The sequence below is a fragment of the Oryza glaberrima genome, chromosome 4 (genome assembly GCF_000147395.1).
Source record: "Oryza glaberrima chromosome 4, OglaRS2, whole genome shotgun sequence".
NCBI lineage: Eukaryota > Viridiplantae > Streptophyta > Magnoliopsida > Poales > Poaceae > Oryza > Oryza glaberrima.
In genome coordinates, this window is record NC_068329.1 from 19,912,512 (window position 1) to 19,935,284 (window position 22,773).

General features: G+C 43.0%; 3 protein-coding genes across 3 annotated transcripts; 1 reads left to right on the forward strand and 2 right to left on the reverse strand.

The window, feature by feature from the left end:
• Positions 1-319: 319 nt before the first annotated feature.
• Positions 320-3,028, reverse strand: LOC127769615 (short-chain dehydrogenase PC-15). The gene is made up of 3 exons (XM_052295214.1): positions 2,284-3,028; positions 1,085-1,244; positions 320-745 (listed from the first exon to the last, which is right to left on the reverse strand). Exons 1-3 carry the CDS (start codon positions 2,657-2,659, stop codon positions 409-411), a joined length of 873 nt encoding a protein of 290 aa, XP_052151174.1. The 5' UTR covers positions 2,660-3,028; the 3' UTR covers positions 320-408.
• Positions 3,029-10,001: 6,973 nt separating this feature from the next.
• LOC127771557 (WAT1-related protein At3g30340-like) lies at positions 10,002-12,493 on the forward strand. Its single transcript, XM_052297482.1, has 6 exons — positions 10,002-10,276; positions 10,491-10,553; positions 10,696-10,812; positions 11,193-11,631; positions 11,885-12,036; positions 12,133-12,493. The coding sequence occupies exons 1-6, from the start codon at positions 10,095-10,097 to the stop codon at positions 12,308-12,310; spliced, it is 1,131 nt and encodes a 376-aa protein (XP_052153442.1). The 5' UTR covers positions 10,002-10,094; the 3' UTR covers positions 12,311-12,493.
• A 3,734-nt stretch (positions 12,494-16,227) lies between these two features.
• LOC127769410 (glutathione hydrolase 1-like) lies at positions 16,228-21,147 on the reverse strand. The gene is made up of 7 exons (XM_052294997.1): positions 20,957-21,147; positions 20,473-20,804; positions 17,778-18,293; positions 17,361-17,596; positions 16,977-17,241; positions 16,704-16,841; positions 16,228-16,596 (listed from the first exon to the last, which is right to left on the reverse strand). Exons 1-7 carry the CDS (start codon positions 20,961-20,963, stop codon positions 16,375-16,377), a joined length of 1,716 nt encoding a protein of 571 aa, XP_052150957.1. The 5' UTR covers positions 20,964-21,147; the 3' UTR covers positions 16,228-16,374.
• Between the last annotated feature and the right edge of the window lie 1,626 nt (positions 21,148-22,773).

Consider the following 22,773-nt stretch of genomic DNA (forward strand, 5'->3'; position numbering starts at 1 on the left):
TTTCATGCTATAAAAAGGAATTTGTCTCAAGGTGGAGTTTGTTGAGTTGTGATCCAAATTCATTTGCACTTAATAGCTGGCCTTTATTAAGTGCAAATGAATTTGAATCACAACTCAACAGTTCGCGCGTCGAAATTTGATTTCCTGAGACAGGAAGATGCAGGCCATGTCAACAGTGGAGGTTGCAAGGAAACCAGTTTCTTCAGGCCACATATTTCAGGTTGCCACCCTTTGGCACTACATGAACAAACTAGCACCGCTATTATTACAGGTCAAAAAAGATGGCATACACTGGGAGGGGCCTTTTCGCTTGAATGAATGGTCCCTCTAAAACTGTATGCAAGTATGTATTGCGGGTTATCTGAGTGGCAACCTCTTTGTCCTTTGAACTTACTGACATCAGAAGTTCTAGCATTTCATGACAATCTTATAGAAGTAATCTCTAAACCATAGTGGTGCATAGTACAACAAGCTTAGAATAGCACTGAACTGGCCATAAGCAAACCAGGCTGGAGGATTCTTCTTAAGAACCAAAGCAACAACCCTTTTTGCGAGGTCTTCTGCTGGAGTAGAACCAGGACCCTGGGAAGCATCAGTCCTGGCTCTGAGGGATTCCTCGAATTTTTTGTAGTACTTCCAGTCACGTATTTGAACATACTTGGATGTAGAGTTACTTCCCAGATTAGACTTTGTCCCTCCAGGTGCAACAATCATAACATTAACTCCGAAACTTTTTAGCTCCAGTCTGCAGTGATAAAAATTGTCGTGTCAACTGACAGTGTCAAAAGTGAAAAATAATTTCAGCGTCAAAAGCCACAGATCATGCGGTGCAAGTCGAAAAGAACTGAATATACAAGAAGATGACATGGAAAACAAACAAATGGAAATTTCGAATAGTCTCACACTATTGTATCGTTATTCATTTTTATTTCTTATTATAGCTTCTGTTGAAAAGCATATTGTTGCACGATCAAACAATTTAGCAAGTTCTCAGAGTAGTGATAAACCAGCAGTAATACGGAGAGAAAAACAATGTGGCATAATAATTCCAGCATAGTATAGAGTGCTCCGTGAATGTACAGACCTTAGCGTGTCGCTCAATGCATGAAGAGCGGCTTTTGATGCTGAATATACACCAGCCCATGGTCCAGGAGCCAAAGCTGTGATACTTCCAACATTCACTATTGTACCTTGTTCCCTTTCTATCATTTGGGGAATAACAGCATGAATCAGCCTCATTGCTCCTGTAGATGAAAAGACAGTCATTTAGACATTTTCACAAATGCAGGCCCAATTTAAGTAATCTCAAACAAGCTGTTGTACAAGCATGAAGCCATGAACCATTCAAGCATTATGAAACAATGTGGAAAGCCTAATTGATAACTATTTCCCCCTGCGCCTCCATCATCATTCAAGCATTATGAAACAATAACTCAGCAGTTCAACCAGCATACATTTTTACATTGGAATTACATATATTTACATCCGGTTGATGACTATTTATCAGCGTATGAAACAACGTGGAAAGCCTAATTGTAGGTTAACAGGCTATGCTCCTTTCAAATACCTTTACATTGGTTTAAGAGCTATTGTGAATCATACACTTAATGGGACAAAATAATTTGTCAGCTCCAATGAGAGAATGAGTTAATTCCACATTCCAGTTGCTTCCCAATCAGCATCATCCCAGCATCGTCACTGCACTTTGACTGTCAATTTGTGCAACTGACAGGAAGCGTGCCCTGGGAGCACTGATCTGACTAGTGTTAAGAGTGTGCAAGTGTATAATACATCTTTCAACTATTGGTACTGCAACTTCGACAATGAAACCCCATGTTACTAAACATATCATGCCACCTAGGAGTAGCTATTCTTTTGGTTGGATTTTCATTGTGGTGCGCAACTAGAACCAGCTCAGTGTGATCCACTAAATATTAACGCACCTCCTTGCTAACATTGGGTTCCTAGTTGCAAACTTATAAGTAATCCAGTGCTCCAAGTGACTACAGAAGATTTTACATTTCCTAGATTAGTACTGGCACTAACAGGATAAAATGTCTGACAAAGTAATCCTAAATTTGCAACTTTTATGCCGTTGTACTACTCAACCAATCGATAGATCCAAGAATAATTGCCTACAAATCATACTAAATGGCCTACCTGATCCCACAGGATCTAAAATCCGTCTTCTTCGAGAACATCGCAATCACCAAATACCAGCAAAGCACTAGAGAGCAATTAAAACAAAGAAGAAAAAAAGGGAGCAAAAATTTCCAACCCTACCATAGACATTGGTGTCGAACACCTGCTGGAACTCGTCCATGGGCACCTCGGCGAGCGGCGCGACGAGGTGGACCCCGGCGTTGTTGACGAGCACGTCGACGCGCCCGAGCTCCCGGACGGCGTCGGCCACGGCAGCGCGCGCGCTCTCGTCGGAGCGCACGTCGAGCTCCAGCAGCAGGTACCGCGGGTCCCCCTCCAGCCCGCGCATGGAGGCGCGCGACCGCGCCGTGGCCACGACGGCGCACCCGGCCGCCGCGAACGCCCGCGCCATCGCGTGCCCGATCCCGCCCTCCGAGCAGCCCGTCACCAGCACCACGGGGCGGCGGGCGCCGCCCCGCCCCGCCTCCTTATCCCCTTCGGTCGCCGTCTTCCCCATCGCCTGAGCCGAGCCGGCACGATGGCACGATGTGATCCAGAACCTTGGGAGGCTGGATGGTGGACAGCTGAAGTCAGTGGCATTTATGGCCGAACCGTCGATTGGTCGTACTTAAGTGGAGTACTAGTAGTAGTTTGCCATTCGCGAAGCAGATCGGAAGATCACAAATCAAATTGGATCGGAAGATCACAAATCAAATTGGTAGCATGATTTTGTCTCTCGTTTTCAACGGAACTAGCAACACGATCTGCCATATGATTTTTTTTAAGCACAGGACAAATAATAATTGTCCACAACGTGCATAGCACTCATCTCATATGGACACATGCACACTAAATATCTACATGAACACCTTCAAAAGAATGTGTCTGAGGGTGCGGTCCCTTGAACAGCGGGGAGTGGAGACCCCTCTCCGAGAGTGAAGATTTGGCCAGGGGGTTAGTCGGCGTGCGGTTCATGGTATCTGCGATCGCGGTGGATTCGTGGGGTCTGACCACCCCGCGAGGAGGAGGCAGTAGGTTATATAGGTTCAGGCCATTCGGAGATGTAACACCCTACTTCTGTGTTGGTGTTCGTTGTTTTCTCTAGATCAGCTAAGTACGAAGGAGGCCTTTTTCGGCTACAAAGCAATAGATCTGGTCTAGAAGAATCCAACCCTTCATCTGTATCTAGTCCCCTTCCTTTTATAGTCCAAAGAGGGGCTCACATTATTACAAATCTACTCTTAGTCTTGTCTCATCAACCGTCTTGTCATTGCCAGCCGGTGTCATAACGCAGCCCCAAGAAACCGTTCAAGTCTTACAGTTCATATTACCTTGGGCTCACGGGCTTTGTCTGATATAGTTGGGCCTTCACCAGTGTGCTCACCACGTGGTGCATGGTGGGCTCGACGAGGCCCGACTTGCCCGAAACAGCGCCACGGTTACTTATCTGTCTGTTTGGCTAAATCAAGTGGCGTGGGGCATGTGCGCCGCGTGTCCCAGGCGCCACCGTCCAAAGTGACTTAGCACTGGCGTCTTGTCTACGTTCTTTCAACTCAGACTGGCCGGGAATCCCCCATAAACCTGTTTCATTTATGGCAGGGCGTGCTGCCTTATAGCTGGCTCTGGAGCACGGCCAACTTCCTGGAAGTTTCTGAGATCGCGCCTTGTCGCGCTTAAAGAAGGTTAATTATTCCATGAGGAGCTTCTCGAAGGCGTTGTTGATGGAAGAATATCTTAAGATTGTGCATCTTGTACCTTCGGACACCCCTCTAAGCAGAGGAACACAAGCTATACAAGGTCCAATGTGAGCTCGGGGCCCGAAGCACACCTTGGTTTACGCCTTTATGCTTGGGAAGCCCCGTCACTCCTCTTCCTTGAGTAACGCGTGACTTGTAAGGGTTAAGGTGAGCCTGGGGCCCAGGACTTGGCCGGGCCCGAGGCAGACCATAGTTTATCCTCTTAAGGCATATAGGTCTTTCATGTTTTACACTCCTCTCACCGAGAACCGTAGAACCTGCGAGGACCAGGGTGAGCCTAGGGCCCGGAATGGGACCGGGCCCCAGGCAGACCTTAGGTTACATTCTTAAGGTATATACTTTGGGGTATGCTTGGGACCCAAGCTAGGCCCCAAGCTGCTTTGATACTCAGAGTTTTGGGCCATACACTCAATATTCCTCCTCATCCGGAGTGAACCCCATGTATGAAATTTCAGGTGGGCCCGGGGCCCTCCGGAGGGGCCCCTAGCTACGCCACCCTAGGGTTACCTTTTTTATTTTTAAGGACATTCTGAGCATACTATTTATCTGATAATAATGCTTTTACCAGATAAATGGGTATTCCAATTCCCATTTTACCAACAGACTGAATCAACATATATTTAGATTGACAAAGGTGCCCGTCACCACGGGCACACAAGTACACCAAATGGCCAAGAATACCTCTAAAAGATTCACCACATACTATTCCTACGAACACCTCTAAAATATGATTCTTTTTAAACACAGTACAAATACAAGTACTCACAATGCGCACACACTCACCCTATAGGAACGCATACACACACACACACACTATATTCATATGAACACCTCTAAAAAACTCACGCACACCCTATCCCTATTAACACCCCTAAAATATTAGACCAACATATCTTGAGATCAATGAAGGTGTCGATCACCACACGGGCACTTCGTTGTCGATAGGTACGCCACCTACCACCGAAAGAATAATTAGATGTAAATATGAGCATCGATGTTAAGTCTAGGACTCAAACTCAAGTGGGTTGATTCCACCACAAGAAAAACATAACCAGTTGAGCTACACTTGCGTCACCGATTTGCCATGTGATTAACATCAAACATTAAAGCTAGATACTTAAATCCAACATTAGCCCACATGACGGTTGAAAGCAAGCCCGGTGGGCTTTCTATATGGGCACCGTCTAAAAGAGTAATTGACCCTTGCGCGTTGCGATTCATGTTTTTTTTTTTTTGTTTTTGGAAAACATTGTAGCCCTTCTCATATTGTTTGTATACTAGTGGGATGTTTGAAAAGAAACTCCCCAATTAATCAAAAACATCTTATAGTTGGTCAACTGGATTGAACTATCACAACTGCAGAGAATTAATAATCTATACTAACTCTTTTTAAAAGAGAGTAGTGGTGGTGGTGAGTGGTGAATTTATCACCACCCTTATTAAATTAAGGTGTCGATTTGATCCTGGTGATAAAGAATTATTAAGAGTGATAAAAAAGTGATTGAGCTAATGTTTGTGAAGTGATGTTGAATTTGACGAAGTTTCATGGCAAGAGTGGTCTCACCACCATGGGGCCAGCGATCTGACTGCCATGGGAGGGAACACTTAGACCGGCAAACTCCTGTGAGATGAATCGGTTTTGGGTTGATTCTATCGAATATGTTGATTGCTAAATGTTTATGACTTAGATGGTTTCTATACGTGAGATATATGTGAGTCAAATTGGGGAAGATCTTGTGCTCAAATATGGTTTCTTTGTTTGTTAACGTGTAGCTGTTGCTTGAGGTCACGAGAGTATTGCCGATGATGGATCAAGACTAGACTTGGTAGAAGTTGAGGTCTAGAAGATCAAGGAGATCATGTGGATACCAAGGCTAGAGAATAATGCACGTGGTGTGCGTATGGATAAGTTGAATTTGGATTGGAGTCCAAGTTCAAGAGAGTTGGAGTTTAGTTTGATTTTGTAATTGGATGTGAATAAGGGAGGTTATGCATTGAGGGTAAGCCACAATTGAGAGATTAAAGAGTTTACTACTCTTTGTGTTAGGATTACGTGAGAAATTCATGAGAGGTGCTATGACCGTCTTATGAATACTACTTGAAAAAAGAAAGATCATATTCAATCAACAAGGCATCAACGATCTCTTCTGGTTTTGTAATCTTTAATTTTTTTTCGTTTTTGGCATTAATTTGTGATTCATAGTTTTGTTATGGTTTTGTTCATGTTAATCCACCCAAAACATTTCTATTATATTATAGATCAGATCTAAAAGGTTTCATTGGTCTTTGCTTGACTCGAATTCCCTTAAAATTTATGTTCTATTCATATTTGATGAAATTTCTGAGACATCTGGCTTTTGAGGATGTTTTCCCTTAAACCGTTTATTACTTTTTGTATGACCCTTCGATAGATTTGTTTCTTAGTTTATCTAGTTTATCCTGTCAAGATTAGAGCTCGATCTAATGGCTGGTTTTAGAGAAAACAAGATTTTACACAAGTGATGTAAGGTTCTTTTTAATCTGACGATCGAACCAGTAATTGTACTTCAGTCAAACCAGTTCTAAGCCCGATTAGCCACCCGTACAGATCCGGTTAGAGTGTCAAAAGTTTGATCTTTTGGTTTTCAAGGTTGGGGTGAGTTTTTTATCTATCAAAGTTTGGTTATTTGACTTCTGCTAATGTTACCACTTTTCACCTTTCTCTAGTAAGCTTGGTTTTTTTTTCCGATCAAACAACCCCACCACCAACTTCCTACTGTTTAGGAAGGAAAAAGGACACCCTGGGATCAAAAGCTATAATAAATTTATGTAGAAATTAAAAAAATATCTAGAAAATGATATAATTTTCTTTAATGTACACACAATGTGCTACTTTTTGTTAAAACAAAATATGCTAAAATTTAATAATCTGTAGATCTTGAATTAATAATAGGATGTAGATTTATTTTATCAAACCCCGGGCAGAATGATTCGTCATATATAGTAAGCGAGCAGTATGCTGACGAATTGACGATTGAGGAAGAAGAAGATCAGATCCACGGGAGCAGGAGTATACACTATGCAGAGACGTGGACTAGTTATTCTCTGTCTGTCGGTCGGTTTCTTTTGTGAAAGGGAAGATGAGAATTGAATCGGTTGAAGATGGATGGATCATATCATCGATGACAAATAAATGAACGAACGAACGAATACTGATAAGAAGAATGGTCGATGGAGATCAATATATTCGTTAGTCCTACCTTATAGTACGTCAGTCAAACAGTGCACTGCATACGTACGTGCATACTCCAGTGATACAGTATCCTCCCATCTATAACTAATTTTTTAGGGGGGGTATTTTTTTTCCCCGGCCTCTATATCCAATCGAATATATACAGCCGTTTTAAATTAGAAGCTTAGCCTATCAAATAGGAAACTTAGCTCTCAAATAACCCAATCTGAAATTTGTTCCTGAGATGCTACTCCGAACACTGCAACCACTAAACTAAATACCCATTTCACTATATATAACTATATATCTTAGCTAAGTTATGCATATATGCACAGATTAATTGCACGATGTATTTAACTAACATTTGACGTTTAGTATAAGATATGATTTGATTATAAATATTTATCATTTAAAATAAGATCCAATTGTTCCAACTATTACGTTTCATTATTAACTTTATAAAATATAATATGTTTATAATATTAAGCCAAATATACATATATCACTTCTTAAAAAAGAACTTAAATATTTGAGAATTATTGATGTCAAAGTTCTGGAAGTTTTATTATATGTTCCTCTCAACGTTAAATATTTAGACAAATAGAATATATACTGTTCTTCTTCCTCTTCTCCGCCCTTTTTTTTTTTGCAAAATTAAGGGGGAAAACGAAAATAAAGAGCTAGTAGTACATATACTCTCCATCCATCCATCGTTTGATTCCAAACAATTGAAAAATATGCATATGATGATTACAAGGCCCGCATACAAAAGGAAAAAAAGAGATTTGAAATTTATCGAACTACTCGATCAAGAGAGACATAGAACGTCAAGGATCGAACGCCTTTGCTTTGCAAACCATTAATTGTCAGTGTCGGCTACCAGCATCAGTACCTTCCACTTCGATCGAGATCTTACATACGTGCAATGTTTTCTCCCTTTCCTATATCTTTTGACGGATCGATCGAGCAAAGTTTCGTTTCATAAAAAAGAAAATCAATTATATTTTCTTGTATCATAAAATAAAATGAATATTAATATCGCTTAATTAATGAAGCATCATACAGTATTGTTCCTGGAAAATAAAAGGAGCAAGCAAAAGCAGAGGAAATTATTCAGCGCACGTACACAAAGGCTGTGTTTAGTTCAACGCAAAATTTAGATTTTGGTTGAAATTGGAGATGATGTGACTGAAAAGTTGTGTGTGTATGATTAATGTGATGGAAAAGGACTGAAGTTTGAATCCAAACTTTGGATCTAAACACAGCCAAAGGTTGAATTTTTACTGTTTCTGATATGATGCCTGGTCGGTTAGCATATATTATATGACGTAGAGGGGCATAAAAATCAGCATATTAATGCACTACTTCACTAATATCTTGTCATGCGGTGAATTTATTTATGTGTAGACTTTGTAATAATTGGCTATAGCTTATTAAACAAAGACCAAAATATTATTCCAGCATTAACAAAATGCACTACTGCATAGGTGGTGCTTTCGCTTGCAAACGGATCGGAAGAATTCCAGCGGAAGAAAATAATATTTAGAGTAATTGATTAAGATGCCCTGAAGAAGACTAAAATAACATAATTGTGATAGTATCTCCTTATACAATGACGTGCCATCCTTAGAAAAACTTAATTGTCACTTCCTCCATTTTACAATATAAGTCATTCTAGTATTTTCCATATTCATATTGATATTAATAAATCTAGACATATGAATGTGAGAAATGTTAGAATGACTTATATTGTTAAATTATGAAAAGGGAGTAGTATCATAAATTGGTCGCCCGGCCAGCCCATGTGTTCAATCCGGCAAAAATGACACATCGGATCAATTCCTTCATGCGTACGTGCATTGAATGTTCTACTAGTATTCAATGGAGCATCGGATGCTCTAGCTGAGAGGAGAGGCCCAGGCGCCCAGCTATGCATGGTATCTGATTTATATAGTTTAATTGCTATATATATTTGTTCCATCTTAATGTTTGTTTTTTTAATGATCATTCTTTTCCTTGTTGGGGCATATACTATAAGTCAGCTTTAACCTTCCCCCCCCCCCCCCCCCCCCCTTTCGCTCCGAGTCACCTTGCTGACCAACAACGGATGACGCACCAAAGAAATTAAAGCATCTCATTTTCTTTCAGAATAAAAATGTATTTTTAATCCTTATAAAGTTATACATGTTGCCAGCTTTGATAAATATATATGCAGCCAGCATCTCTCTCCCTGTGATCAAATTAAAACTGCACGACAAATTAATTAATCACTGCTAGGTAGCTAGATATGATCGATCTAATAAGGAAGGAGAAAAGAACAGACCTGATTTATATATAACACTAACTATACTATGTAGGAGAAAAGAACTGACCTGATTTATATATAACACTAACTATACTATGTGGCACCAAACAATACCTGAAGATCTCATCATCATTACTACTGTCTTTGACATACATATATTACTCCTTGTTATGTAATCTAACGCGTACCTTTTCCATGCCAGCCAAGCATCCAACCTTCTCTTTCTTCTTTTCTTTTTTTTAAAAAAATGTTGCATAATGCATATATAAAGCTGATGAACAAATTCTTCCTCTATCTTTTTCTTAAAAAAATATTTTTGGGCATGAAGATGATAAGTTGTTCAACTTGAGTGGTGTAGGAAAGTAAAGCTAATTAATACTATAATATCTTATTGGCATCCTTCTAATTGAGTGCACATAATTAAAGCAATGCAAAAATACGTACGTACCGCGCGACATATATTGTAATATTGATATATGTAGTAAAGCAAGGAACGGAATATTGTCAAATTGTCACTTGGAGGCCAGGCATGCATATAAATTGTTGCCACCAGCAGCATGCTTGATGCCATATAGCAAGGCCAAAGCAACATTAGCAAGCACACATATACATTTGCAGATAGGTATAGCTAGCTACTAGCTAGATAAAAAGAAGATTAAGATCAAGAGATCCTGAATTAATGGGTAGCTGTAATAGTTGGAAGCCAACGTTCACAATGGTTGGGGTGGTGGTGGTGTTCGCGGTGATGAACACCCTCACCAAGATGGCCTTCAACGAGGGGATGCGCTCCACAGTCCTCATCACGCTCCGTCAGCTCATCGCCACTCTCTTCCTCGCCCCAATCGCCTACTTCCGGGAGAGGTAAATATACATTAATTCATTCAGCCGATTCACTTCCAATTCTTCGTTTAGTCTGATGCATGTCAATTAATTGATAGTAGATTTTAATTTCTTATATATGCGTTAATCGATTAGTATTAGTAGTATATATGAATATTGCTAGTTAGCAGCTGTATAGTACCAGATGTGTGTATGTATTAGTTGGTTGATACATATGTGCCAAATATGCATGCAGGAAGACAAGACCAAAGCTTACCGCTGAAATCTTGGTGTATCTCTTCTTCAGTGCAGTGCTCGGGCAAGTCATTTTCATATATGTATAATATATCCAGTAGTAGCTAGCAATTTTAACTTGATGAAAGAGATCATATATATTTTTTCTCTAACAAATGAATTGATTAATTACATAGTACTTAATAATAATAAAATGGTGCATGCAGAGCGTCCCTTACCCAATGGCTCTTCTTCTTGGGGCTGCAGTACACCACTGCAACATTCGCTTGCGCCTTCATCAACATGACTCCCATCTTCACCTTCATTGTTGCACTGCCTTATGGGTACGCAATTAACAACATAACTAACTACTTCCTCCGTTTCACGATACAAATCATTCTAGCATTTCGTGTTTCCCATATTTATATTGATGTTAATGAATCTATGAATGTGTGAAACGCTAGAATGACTTATATTATTAAACGGAGGGAGTACTTAGGAGTAGTACTAAAGAAGAAGAAATATATGAAAGATGGGATGTGGATTTTTCATGCTTCGAGGGGCATCCTCTCATTGTTTGCATGCCATCTAAATAGTTATTATTTTTTTAAAAAAAATTAGTAACATAGATAGCAAATTTTTCTTAAAAAAATTATAACTATTTAGTTCGCATGTATGAAATCACTTTCCCTGAAAGATGAAAGCTAAGCTAGTACTAGTGCAGGCTGGAGAAAGTGGACCTGAAGACAGGAGCTGGCATAGCAAAAGTGGGAGGCACAGTGTTAGGATTCAGCGGAGCGATGATCCTCGCTCTCTACCAGGGTCCATCGCTCACCAAGCTAGGACCTGCTGCTGCTCGATCATCATCGTCATCATCTTCTTCTTCTGCAACGGCGGCAGTCGTCGGTCATGGCAGCGGCGGCGGCGCGCACAGGTGGGCGATCGGGTCGGTGGCGCTGCTGGGCGGTTCAGCTTGCTGGTCTCTATGGTTCATCCTGCAGTCGAGGATCGCCAAGAAGTACCCGGCGCTCTACTCGGGCACTGCCCTGATGTTCCTGCTCAGCTTCCTTCAGATGGCTGCAGTCGCCTTGGCCGTCGACAGAATTAGCTTATCCCCATGGATCTTAACAACCAAACTTCAGATCATCACCGTGCTCTTTGTGGTACGTTTTAATTGATATGTACACCTTAATTAGTTAATTGTTACAGTAATTGTGATCGATATGAATGGAGGACGAGTAGGGAAGGCTATACCGTTACTTTCCAACGGAATACTTTATTTACTGGCGTCAGGTAGCAGACATAATATACACATGATATACCTGGATATCATGCTGATGTCAGTAACGTAAACTGTATAGTATTCAACATTATAGCGTTTTGTAGTATGATATGAATATATATGTATAAATGCAGGGGATAGTTGGATCAGGAATAGCGTTCTTGGCGATGTCATGGTGCGTGGAGCAGAGAGGGCCTGTGTTCACGACGGCGTTCACGCCCCTCATCCAGATCATCGCAGCTGCTATCAACGTCATCGTTCTCCATGAGCAACTCCATCTTGGAATGTACGTACGTTAATTACGTTCATCACATCGATCGATCATGTCTGATTACTAGTAATTAAATTGATTGGTGTTATGTGCATATATACATATATGCAGTGTGATAGGATCTGCTCTGGTAATCATGGGGCTGTATTTCGTACTGTGGGGAAAGAGTAAGGAGGCATCGTCGTCGTCGTCTTCTGCAGCAAAGGAGGATGTGCCTCCGCTGCGACAACAATACGGCGGCCATGATCAAGAAAGGACTACTAATGATGTACAAATGCAAACTGTCTAGTACTACTACGTACTGAAACAATAATTAGTAGTAGTAGCTAGCATGCACACCGCGCACTTGATGATCGTGGATAAAGAAAAATGCATCATGCAAAAAGGAGTTAAAAAAAATCCGGCCCTGTTTTTTTCCCTTCCCCGGCCCTATGGTTATATATGCCCGAGTATGCATATGAGGAGGGAAGTTGGTCAAGATGAATTGCTTTTGATAATGAAAATCATTTCGTCCTTTACTTTAAAGAAACTATAACTAATTATTACAAAGATTACATGTCAAATGAATTTGTATTATAAAATCATAGCTTAATTGAAAACAAGAAAATTACTTAGTTTACCAGCCTAAAGATAAACATAATCTTTTAATCTATAGTTGACAAAAATATACACAACCGTTATTTATCCCGTAGCTTGCAAGTTACATATATAGTCTTATCTTCCTCAAATAAAAAGTACCTCCATATAATATTTATACCGGTTGAATTTCGTTGACATCATGGCTAACGAAAACCACAAAGATAATGTCGGAGATTAAATGAGAGTTGTAGATCGGTCGATCACCCAGATGTTGTCACCACCCTAACCATTGAACTGATCCGGTTGGGACATCGCACGAAGGACACCAGAGCTCTGCCCTCTCTTGCCACTTCACTGTTGAAGGAACTCCAGGTGTGGTCTCTTTCCCCTCTTCTAGGTGTCGTACTCCCTCCTATCTATTTTCATGAGCACACGGATGGAATAACAGTGAGCTCGAGCATCATTGCTGGTCTGCATGCGGGTCGGTCTGCAGTGCAAGATGCACGCGTCCGTGGAGCCACCTAAAAGCAGTGCTTGTAAGCACCCTCACATACCTAACCCACTCCTCTCCCACAATCGTCATGTTGCACGTGCACTAGCACGGATAGGATCGCCATCCGCAACCACGCTAAATCTTCAACATAATCAATGAATCGGGCATTCATATTTCATACCAAATCTTCAACGAAATCAAGAAAGTAGCATGGAGGTGGCCTCCCAGGCTCGAGGCAAGAGGATAGTAGCCGCCACTACCACGTGCTCCTCCTCGCGAGCATCATCACGTTGCGCTCCTCCTGCCAGTGCTGGCTGGCGGTGGCTAGGTAAGCGAGCGCTACCCCATCTCTTTCATTTCTTCCCCTCTCTCCTCTATCTTCACACCCTCCTCTCCTACAAGCTGGCAAGGAAAGAGGACGAAGAGGCCAGCAGCGATGATGGCAACAATAACGAGAATGGCCACTGTTGCTCCTCCTCGCATGGGCCACCTCCTTATTGAGCGTAGTGCTGCTGCTCCTCTTCCCTCCTCCGCCTCGTGCTCTCCTTCTCTTCATCCTGAGACTGGGTTAACCTGCTGTCCTCCGCCGCTGCTTTAGAGGCCTACTTCTGTATGACTCCTCGCCATCACCCCTCCATTTACATGGGACGAGAGAGAAGAGAGGAGGAAGGGCTAACATGTGGCACCACAATTTATTTCCCTAGTGACTGACATGTGGCCCCATGTTTTTTTTTTTGTAAAATTGCCATGTAGGATGAAGACTAGGTCAATGTGTCACGTCAATAAAAACTACCATCAATACTATCGAGGTACTAATCATTTTACACTTGTTTTAATAGTCGGAGATGTTGTTATACTTGATTTTGCAGTTGAGGGATGCGAATTAGACTCAACCTATAGTTGAGGGAAACAAATTGGATATTTTCTTTAGCAAGGAGACATAGGCCCAATATAAAGAGGCCCATAAAGTAGCGTGGCACAGCTAACCCAACTTAAAGTGGCCCAAAGTGCTATTTGTCCGCTTACACAGACAGGACAGTAGCACAGCACGAAGAACGGCCGGATACATAATGCAGTTTGATGCTCGTGAAATCCTCCAGAACTCAGGTGAAAAGGAGATTAGGAGTTTAGGGTACTAGAATATTGGTTCTGTGTCTTTAAGTAACACGAGGTGCTTAGCTAAGCTGCTGCTACCGTCCCTTGGCTTGTCGTATGCTTTGTGCAGCTTGCTGAGTGGCCGGCACGTACTCTGCAATTTTTGTTAGCTTGTGAACTGTAAGTCTGAACTAATGATGCGTCCTTCTTCAGAAGTCAGGATCTGCCGTGTTGAAGGTTTTTTTTAAACCCATTTTCCTTCTCCGAGAAAATTACTAAAATATCCCACAACATTTTGCATAGTAACCAAGAAAATTGCTGGTTCATGCCTTCATGGTGTATTACCATAATTATACACTTGCACTCCTTAAGAGCAAAACAAGAAAACACAAGAACAGTTTTTACAGGCTTAATTTAGAGCAAACAAGTAAACAACCTAGCAATAACTATGTGCCACGGACGAGCGATGACCAAGCCCTGCAAATCTGCAATCAGTGGATGGTGGCTTGAAGATAGCTAGCTAGTTCGATCAGCTAGCTTACTTTGGGTGCACCTTCTTCTTATTCATCATCAGCCCAGAGAATCCCCGGCGTTCTCCCTTGCTAACCTCAGGCGCCGTCTTCTTTTCGGACGATCCACCGCCCACCGCCGTCTTCTTTCCTGTCATCGCCGCCGCCGCCGCCGCCGCCGCCTCGCCGGCGTTTGTTTCGGCCCTCATCTTCTCCTTGCAGGCTTTCTTCAGCACGTAGGCCTGCACGAGGTCCCCTGCTGCCATAGATGCCATCTTAATTCACCTCTCTCTTTCTCTCTGGGCAAGCTCTGCACTTCTTTTCTGAGAAGTGTGTCTTACTGTAATTGCTAGAGAGTCTCACTGCCATATGTGTAGGTATTTATAGAGGAGTCTGAGTATTGGTTAGCTAGCAGGTAAACGGCGTGTAACTCTCTTGCTCTCTCGATTTTGGGTTGGTGCATGAATTCCATTGCCCGTTGCCATGACACGTAAACAACACAGGCACGCTGAGACCGATAGGGAGAGCCTTGACCCGGCGTGAGAACTGATGAATAATTAACTTCCCGGTGATACGTCACAAGTAAATTAACTGGCTTGTTTGGTAGCTGTTGAAGTCAAGTCCTAGCTTGTAGTAATAGCTTAATTAGCATCGGTGGGGTGTGAGTCGACATGGATCGAAACAATGCGTATATGAAATGTTCAAATCAGTGCTTCCTTGTGTGTACCTAACTGAGCCCCCATCGACGGATTGTGATAGCAGCTGCCACTCTTCGGAAGTAACGCTCCACACCGATCGATCGCTTGCCGGCGCTCTTCGGTCACTCACTCTCGCTCGTCTCGTCCGTGCCTTCCTCCTTCTACGCAGGATTTAAAACTTGAATTTTCTCTTCCCTTGTTTAGATAACACAGTAGATAACTTGATTTTTCTCATGAGTCCTAGCTAGCCATGCGTTTCCATCGATCGGCGACCAGTGACACAGTTGCTCTCCACGTTGCCAGTGCCGGCACGCCACCGCCGCCGCCGCCGACCATGATCAACACGGGCCACAGTCTCACAGACGACCGCACATATGCATGTACGCGTGGTATCTCCTACGATTCGCTATGTTTTTTTCCTACCTTACTTATGCTATGAGCATGAGATTTGTAAAATGAATACTCAACTGATTAAGTTTGTTACGGTGAAGTCAGTTCACCTCGGTTTAAATCTTACACTTAACACGAATACTTGTATTTACTGTTTATTTTTTTCAATTGAGCGTCTGCATTTGTAATGTGTGTAAAAAAAAAAAAAGTACGTGCCGAACCCCCAATCTGGCACAGGCCAATTCTGATTCAAGTGGGCCGTAAGCCCACAGACCACGGACTAGGAGCAAACCACTAGCCACGTCCAGTCCAGGCCTTAGTAGTCATGGACTATCTGGGCCATCTCAATATCCCAAACACAACGTGACGCGACAAACGTGTCCACGAATCAAACAGTACGTACTGCTTATTTTGCACGGATGATCGCTAACAATTTCAAACAAAAATTTTAAAATTCACTCCAGTTATTACTCACTTATTCGATAGAATCACAGAACAGAGCGACGTGTACAAATCTGTCCATGAATGGCGCAGCAAGCAATCATCGCTGCATCAAAGCTAGGCAGCTGTAGCTCAGAGCTACTCCGGTCTAATAGCCGGCCGGGATGCCGCCTTTCCTCGGGTCGCTGACGGCGGTCAGACCGCCGTGGCGCTCGACGTCGTCCACGACGAGCTGGCTGATGGTCCCTCCGGCGAGCGGCGCCAGGACGTGGCCTTTCTTCTGCAGGTCGGCTCTCGTCGCGGCGTCCAGCTCGAAGTGGTCGCCGGTCACCGTCGTCCAGTTCTCGTACTGGACCACGTTCGGGATCAGCTGCAGCCAGCCAGAGAGGACAGACAGCCATGGCAAGAACCAAACCAAATTAAGCTCATCAGAAGAAGAATTTCTACGAAAGAAAGCAGACGTTAAGCCCAGATCACCTGGTGATACACTCTTGGCGCCATGACAGAGGACAACGGGTCCATGTTCTTGACGAAATGGTTGAGGAGCACTTCCATGGTTCCAGCGGGGATCATGCTCCCACCACTAGCTCCAACCGCAGCCTTCAGATTGCCATCCTACGACAGATAAAGCACAAACCAATCAGAACCAAAAAATCATCTTCAGAAGACTGAACTTTTCAGACATTTCAAATGAACTTTCTTGAGAGTACAGAGTTTGTGTCATTTTCCATTGCGCGAGGTGGTGGTCACCTTGAGAATTATCGTCGGAGTCATGGAGGAGAGAGGCCGTTTCAGAGGTCTAATGAAGTTGGCGGGGGCAGGCGGCGGGGAGTTGGCCGACGTGTTCGCCGGCATGGAGAAGTCGTCCATCTCGTTGTTGAGCAAAATGCCGGTGCTCGGAGACAGGATCAGGGATCCGAAGTAGGCATTGACAGTAGTAGTCATCGAAACGGCGTTCCTCTCGCTGTCGACGATGGATAGGTGGCTTGTTCCATGGTCCTGAAGGATGTTCCACCTGTAATAATGCAGATTACTAGATTAGTTATCCAGTAATATGTCCGAAATAAATAGGACTTTGCTGAGAGTTGTACTTGAAAAGGGAAAAAATATTTGTGCGCAAAAGAGAAGCTTTACCTGCCACCATAGTGTTTAGGGTCAAATGTCATGTTATCATAGATGGTTTTCTTCAGGTCAGCAGCAAATTTGGGGGACATCATATCAGAGACGACTTCGTTAACATTTACAAACTCAGGGTCGCCAAGGTTCATCCTTATAGCAAAGTAATGCTTCAAGGACTCAATTAGGCGATGGATCCCAAGTGAGCCAGAAAAACCAGCAGGGAGGCCATACTGAGTAAGGATATTCAGAACCTGTTCGTTGAGCAAGGGTATCAAGATAAAATGATAATACTAGTGCAGAAAAGATTAAGATTTTTTTTAAAGGTTCTATTATCCGATAGAGTTGATTCTACTAATTAAATTTGCTACTTGAAATCAACAAACTTAAGCTACCAAAGAACAGTGAACAAAATTTAGTACAAAGAAAACTTACAAACATTAGCCCAGCACCACCAGCTGAAGGAGGGGGCATGCTTAATACTGTCAGTCCCAATACATTCTCTGAAAGTGGCCGCCGTATCTTAACTTGGTATTTCTTCAGATCTTCCATTGTTATGATCCCTCCAACTTCCTGAATATCCTTCACCAGCTGATCACCAACTGCGCCATTGTAGAACACATCCGGCCCTTTCTCCGCGACAGCCACCAGTGTTCTTGCAAGCCTAGTGTTGCGGCATACATCTCCAACATTAAGGATATCTCCATTTGAGGTGTACACTCCACTTATTCCCTTATTTTGGAGAATTCCATCTCTGGTTGCCTCCATCTGCTTCCTCAGGTAAGGTGACACTCTGAATGCACGGGCAAGCTTTGCTGCTGGCATCACTAACCTCTTCCAAGGAAGCTTGCCATGGCGCTTCCATGCCTCATACAGACCTGCAATTTCCCCTGGAACTGCTATGGATAGAGCTCCCCTTGCTTTCAGCGTTGCGTTGCCACCATACATATCCTGAATGCACAATTGACATTTCTAGTGTTAACTCTGTTTGTGTAGAATGGAGCATGATGATACCAGTAAAAGAAAATTAGGGCAATTCTTTTTACTATGGATACTTGATTACTTGTGGATATACCCTCCTAATTTTCTGCCACTTCGGTTCCAGTCTTCTTTGGATCAAATTAGAGCAACATTTTTTTATTTTAAACGATTAGGTTCTCCTAGATATCTCTTATATTTCCTAACAAAAGTTAGGGTAGTGCTTTGTTTTCTAAGTAGTACTTCAATACTCAAAAAAAATTATTTTTTTATTTTCTAAGAAGTATATAAAACATTTTTTTCTTCTGCTTACCATTAAATACCCATTTAGATTAACTAAAACCATGCGACCAACACTCTCCTAAATCTTTTGAATTTTAGACCATTGGATTGCTTTAAGATTCGTGTCGTTCTCCCCAACCCTAACCCTCCCTCTTCCCAACCCACCACCATCACACATGACCAGAACTCTACCCCACCCCCTTTGTTGCCATCGCCACCTAGCCAGAAGGCTTCGGTGAGGCCTCCCCAAACGATCTCCTCCTCCCTCTCCTCCTTAAGCCAGTAGTGGTGAGGTATCCTCATCCCACCATCTTTCCTGTGTCTCTGGTGACTCCCCGCCGCCGAATCTGCCACCACCTACCACTCTCCTAAGCATTCACTTTGCTTTGCCCCGTCGCCAAAGCTTGCCCATCGCCCTCCTCCATCCCCACAGCTTCGGTGCCGCCGCCAGTGCCTTGCCACCCTCACATGTCCACCACCCACCGCCAAGCCGCAGGCCGCTTGCCTCCCATGACCATCCCTCTAAGCCTGCGATATCCCCCATCTTTCCCCTCCCCATACCCCTTCCTACTCCCATCCCAACCTAGGATCCAACCCTAACTTGTCGCGGGTCATCGCTGATACTGGGAGATTCATCGGAGCTGGAGAAGGATTTGGGTGCACGAATCTTCAAGCAAATCAGGTGGTTCAAAATCTGTAAGAAATTCCCCTTGATTTTCCGTCAAATGCCATTTAGCAATTTCGTTTTCTAATTATGTTTTCTGAAAAATACATGGCAATACGTGGCATGTGTTTGATCAGTTAACAGCTTGGTGTGTATTTTCTCTCACTGATCAACGACTGGCAGGCAGATTTCTCGCTTCTACAATGCTGCACATGCGCTCGCAAAAGCAACACGAACTGATATTGACGTGATTGTATCGCTGCATGAGGCGCTATCCCTAACTCGGATTCCATTTGGCTTTCCCAGAATTCGGGCTGGACCAGCCATGAATGGTGCGAAATGTAGGGGGCAGACGGCTAGTGGACGATAGCGTGAGACACATTCAACAGGATGAGAGGCGAACCAAGACAAGGACCGGCATAGTAGATGACACCACTAGGGCATGTACAGTCTTCACCTACAAGGATATGTTTCCAGCCACATGGCTCGTTATGCTCATTGTTCTTCCCGTCACTCCATGGCACATCCGCCACTGAAGCAACATGACTAATAAATCCCCAATTATGCTAGCTATCCAGGGGGGGGGGGGGGTGCATCTAAGTCAATTAACTCATGCCCTTTTCTGTGTTTTCTGTTTAATTTGTTGTGATAGAATAGAACAGAACAGGTCCAGAAGCATTCGTTTTTCATAAAAGAGAGGAAAAGAAAAGGAAATCAGGAAGCAACAAGTACCATGTGAATCAACCAACTACCCACTGGCTTAGTGGACTAGTACGGATAGTGGTAGCATAAGCAGTAACATTTGGCATGACTAATTGTTACTCCATGCATTTTCTACAGATCAATCAGACGACCTGGAGACCTCGGCCAAGTCTTGTGCTTTTTAACAAGGATTGGAAAATGACTGCTCTCGAGTTGATTAATTTACTGATAAGTTGTGACAGATAAAGAGAAATATATATCCAAGTAATAAGATATCATAAAATTCTTCAGTTCAGTCAGCATTGCTGAAGGTTTAGAACCATTTAAATATCGTGTTGAGTGGTTAGAACATCGTAATCAGTCGGGAATCATGTGATTGAACTCATTATCTAGAAAACCATATGTAATTGAATAGCGTAAACGTAAGTGAAGTCGCCGGCTTTGACTACACCGGATTGTACGCTACCGTACGCGAGTGATTGGGAGGATCGGAATCGCGCTGACCTGGGAGGCGGCGAGGGGGGCGGTCTCGCGGGAGTCGTACGCGAGGGCGGTGCCGTCGGCGAGCCGGACGAGCATGAAGGCGCCGCCGCCGACCCCGCTGGACGCCGGGCTGACGACGCCGAGGCAGAGCGACGCGGCGACGGCGGCGTCCACGGCGTTACCGCCGTCGCGGAGCGCGTCGCGCCCGATCCTCGAGCACCGCCCGTCGTCCGCCGCCACGGCGCCGTGCGGCGAGGTCACCACCTCCCTGCGCCCCGCCGCCGCCGCCGCAGCAGCGGCTAAGAGGAGGAGCACCAGCCGCGCGGTGGCCGCCCATTTGTGAAGGCGTCGAGCTGGCGGTAACAGTGGTCACAGTGAGAAACAAAAAGAAGAGCAAAAAGCTTCGCGAATTGGTATCCGTTGCTCCCGCGCGCGCGCGCGCGCGGGGGCTAGCGATCGAGAGTGAGAGTGAGGGAAGGAGAGGAGAACACGGAGCATATACTACCGTTCATGGGCGGGCGGGGCGCTGCCGCGCGGGAGATGGCGGGTGCCGACTGCCGAGCCGAGAAAATCGCGTGGAATGGTGGAAGGATTTGCCAAGAGAGCTGGAAGCCGCACACACTGTCACACAGTCAAGAGTGTCAGACCATTGGACGTTGTATAGTAGAAAAGGCACATTTCTTTTTTCTCCGATTAGATGGAAGACCTATACAACTCGCAAACCACACACACCCCCCTTAAGTACGACCACTAACACGTTGCGAAAGAGATTAGAAGCAACGGCAAATCTCTACGGCACTACTCCAACTTTAATCGTCTGTCTTATTTAAAAATTTTTAAAAAACATTTAAAAACATAAGTCACAAGTAAAGCACTGTTCATGTTTTATCCTCTCGTAACAACAAAAAATACTAATTATAAAAAAATTTCAAATAAGACGCACGATTAAAGATGAACACGAAAACTTATGGTTACACTTAAAATGGGACATAGGGAGTATATACTCAGTCGTATGTAATATTGTACTTAAGAATGTACTAACATTTTACCAAATATCTAACCGTATTGTATTTTATAAAGTTATTTTAATACTACATATATGAGATAAGTTCACTTTTATATATAAATCTGGACATGTGCTATATTCAGATTCATGTACGAACATAGACTTGTTTTGAGATAAAGAGAGTATAAATTATGGCAAACTTTGCTACAGAACACCTAAAATTCGTGCAATTTGCTGATAGACATCGAAAAATGTGTCATGTCTAAGAGACACCTTAAAAAACTGGTGTTTTGCTAGAGGCCATTTTTGGCTAAATTAAAGAGATAAATTCTTAAGAAAGACGAGAATGCATATAAGACCACATGCTTTAAACATGACGTTAGAGTGAAAATTTAGAAATTATGCAACTCTAAATTTGTCATCACCCCAAGTACATCACTAGCATACATCGTATTTCATCTTCACTCCAGCCTCAGCTCAAAAGGTTTGACTCTCTAAGGCATTCTTGTCCTTTTGAAGAATTTCTCACTTCAATTGAGTTGAAATTGTCCTTCAGCAAATTACTAGACTTGATGTCTTTCAGCCATGAAATATTTTTACGATGTATCCTAGCAAATTACACAAAATTTAAGTGTCCTGTAGCAAAATTAGCCATAAATTATTGATTAAAGTAACACCTCCAAGATTTAAAAAGTCAAACACAATGTATTTTACCATTAATTTTCCTTAGAAAAAACTAGCGTAGTCTAATAGTCTTAGCAAACATCAACACTAGTTTCGTAAAAGGATGAATTACCTCTCTCAACTCCAATACCAAATATTTTACACCCTCTAAGCTCTTACACCGAATGAATTACCCAGCGATGAATTCACCGCCTGGCTAGGGTGGGCAGTTGCCTAGGCTCAGTGTGCGATCCATTGAGATCCGAGTGATTTATGTGTGTTGATTTGCTGCTTTTTTGGCAAAGTGTCAGTTAATCACCTCATCTAGTAATGTATTTCAGTGGAGCAAGATGGGTTCTTGATTCTTGCTGGTGCGTGCATGCAAGTTCGGTGGATATCGTCTATTTGTGCATGCACTTTATGCCAAAAAAATTAGTTATGTGAATTAAGCAGGACCAGGCATACTAACAGTCCACTTCTATAATATTTTTTTTTGTTTTTTTAACTGTTTAATATGTCTGGTAGCGGTTCACAAAATGCCTAGCTCTGCCACTGGAATTACCTCAACTTAGTTGAGAATGGTTTTTTATTCTACGTGACACACACGTGTCAATTCAGTCAGTAAATTACACAAGTGCCATTTCTTCTTCCGC

What these genes read in the sequence shown, in the direction of transcription:
- LOC127769615 (XM_052295214.1), bottom strand. Translation starts at nt 2,659, where the DNA reads ATGGGGAAGACGGCGACCGAAGGGGATAAGGAGGCGGGGCGGGGCGGC. An exon ending in GTTCGACACCAATGTCTATG is followed by an intron (nt 1,245 to 2,283) that starts GTAGGGTTGGAA and finishes TTTCATCTACAG; the next exon opens with GAGCAATGAGGCTGATTCAT. An exon ending in GCATTGAGCGACACGCTAAG is followed by an intron (nt 746 to 1,084) that starts GTCTGTACATTC and finishes TTATCACTGCAG; the next exon opens with ACTGGAGCTAAAAAGTTTCG.
- LOC127771557 (XM_052297482.1), top strand. Translation starts at nt 10,095, where the DNA reads ATGGGTAGCTGTAATAGTTGGAAGCCAACGTTCACAATGGTTGGGGTG. An exon ending in ATCGCCTACTTCCGGGAGAG is followed by an intron (nt 10,277 to 10,490) that starts GTAAATATACAT and finishes ATATGCATGCAG; the next exon opens with GAAGACAAGACCAAAGCTTA. An exon ending in GAGCAACTCCATCTTGGAAT is followed by an intron (nt 12,037 to 12,132) that starts GTACGTACGTTA and finishes ACATATATGCAG; the next exon opens with TGTGATAGGATCTGCTCTGG.
- LOC127769410 (XM_052294997.1), bottom strand. An exon ending in CCCCCCTCGCCGCCTCCCAG is followed by an intron (nt 18,294 to 20,472) that starts GTCAGCGCGATT and finishes TTGTGCATTCAG; the next exon opens with GATATGTATGGTGGCAACGC. An exon ending in GTGGTGCTGGGCTAATGTTT is followed by an intron (nt 17,597 to 17,777) that starts GTAAGTTTTCTT and finishes CTCAACGAACAG; the next exon opens with GTTCTGAATATCCTTACTCA.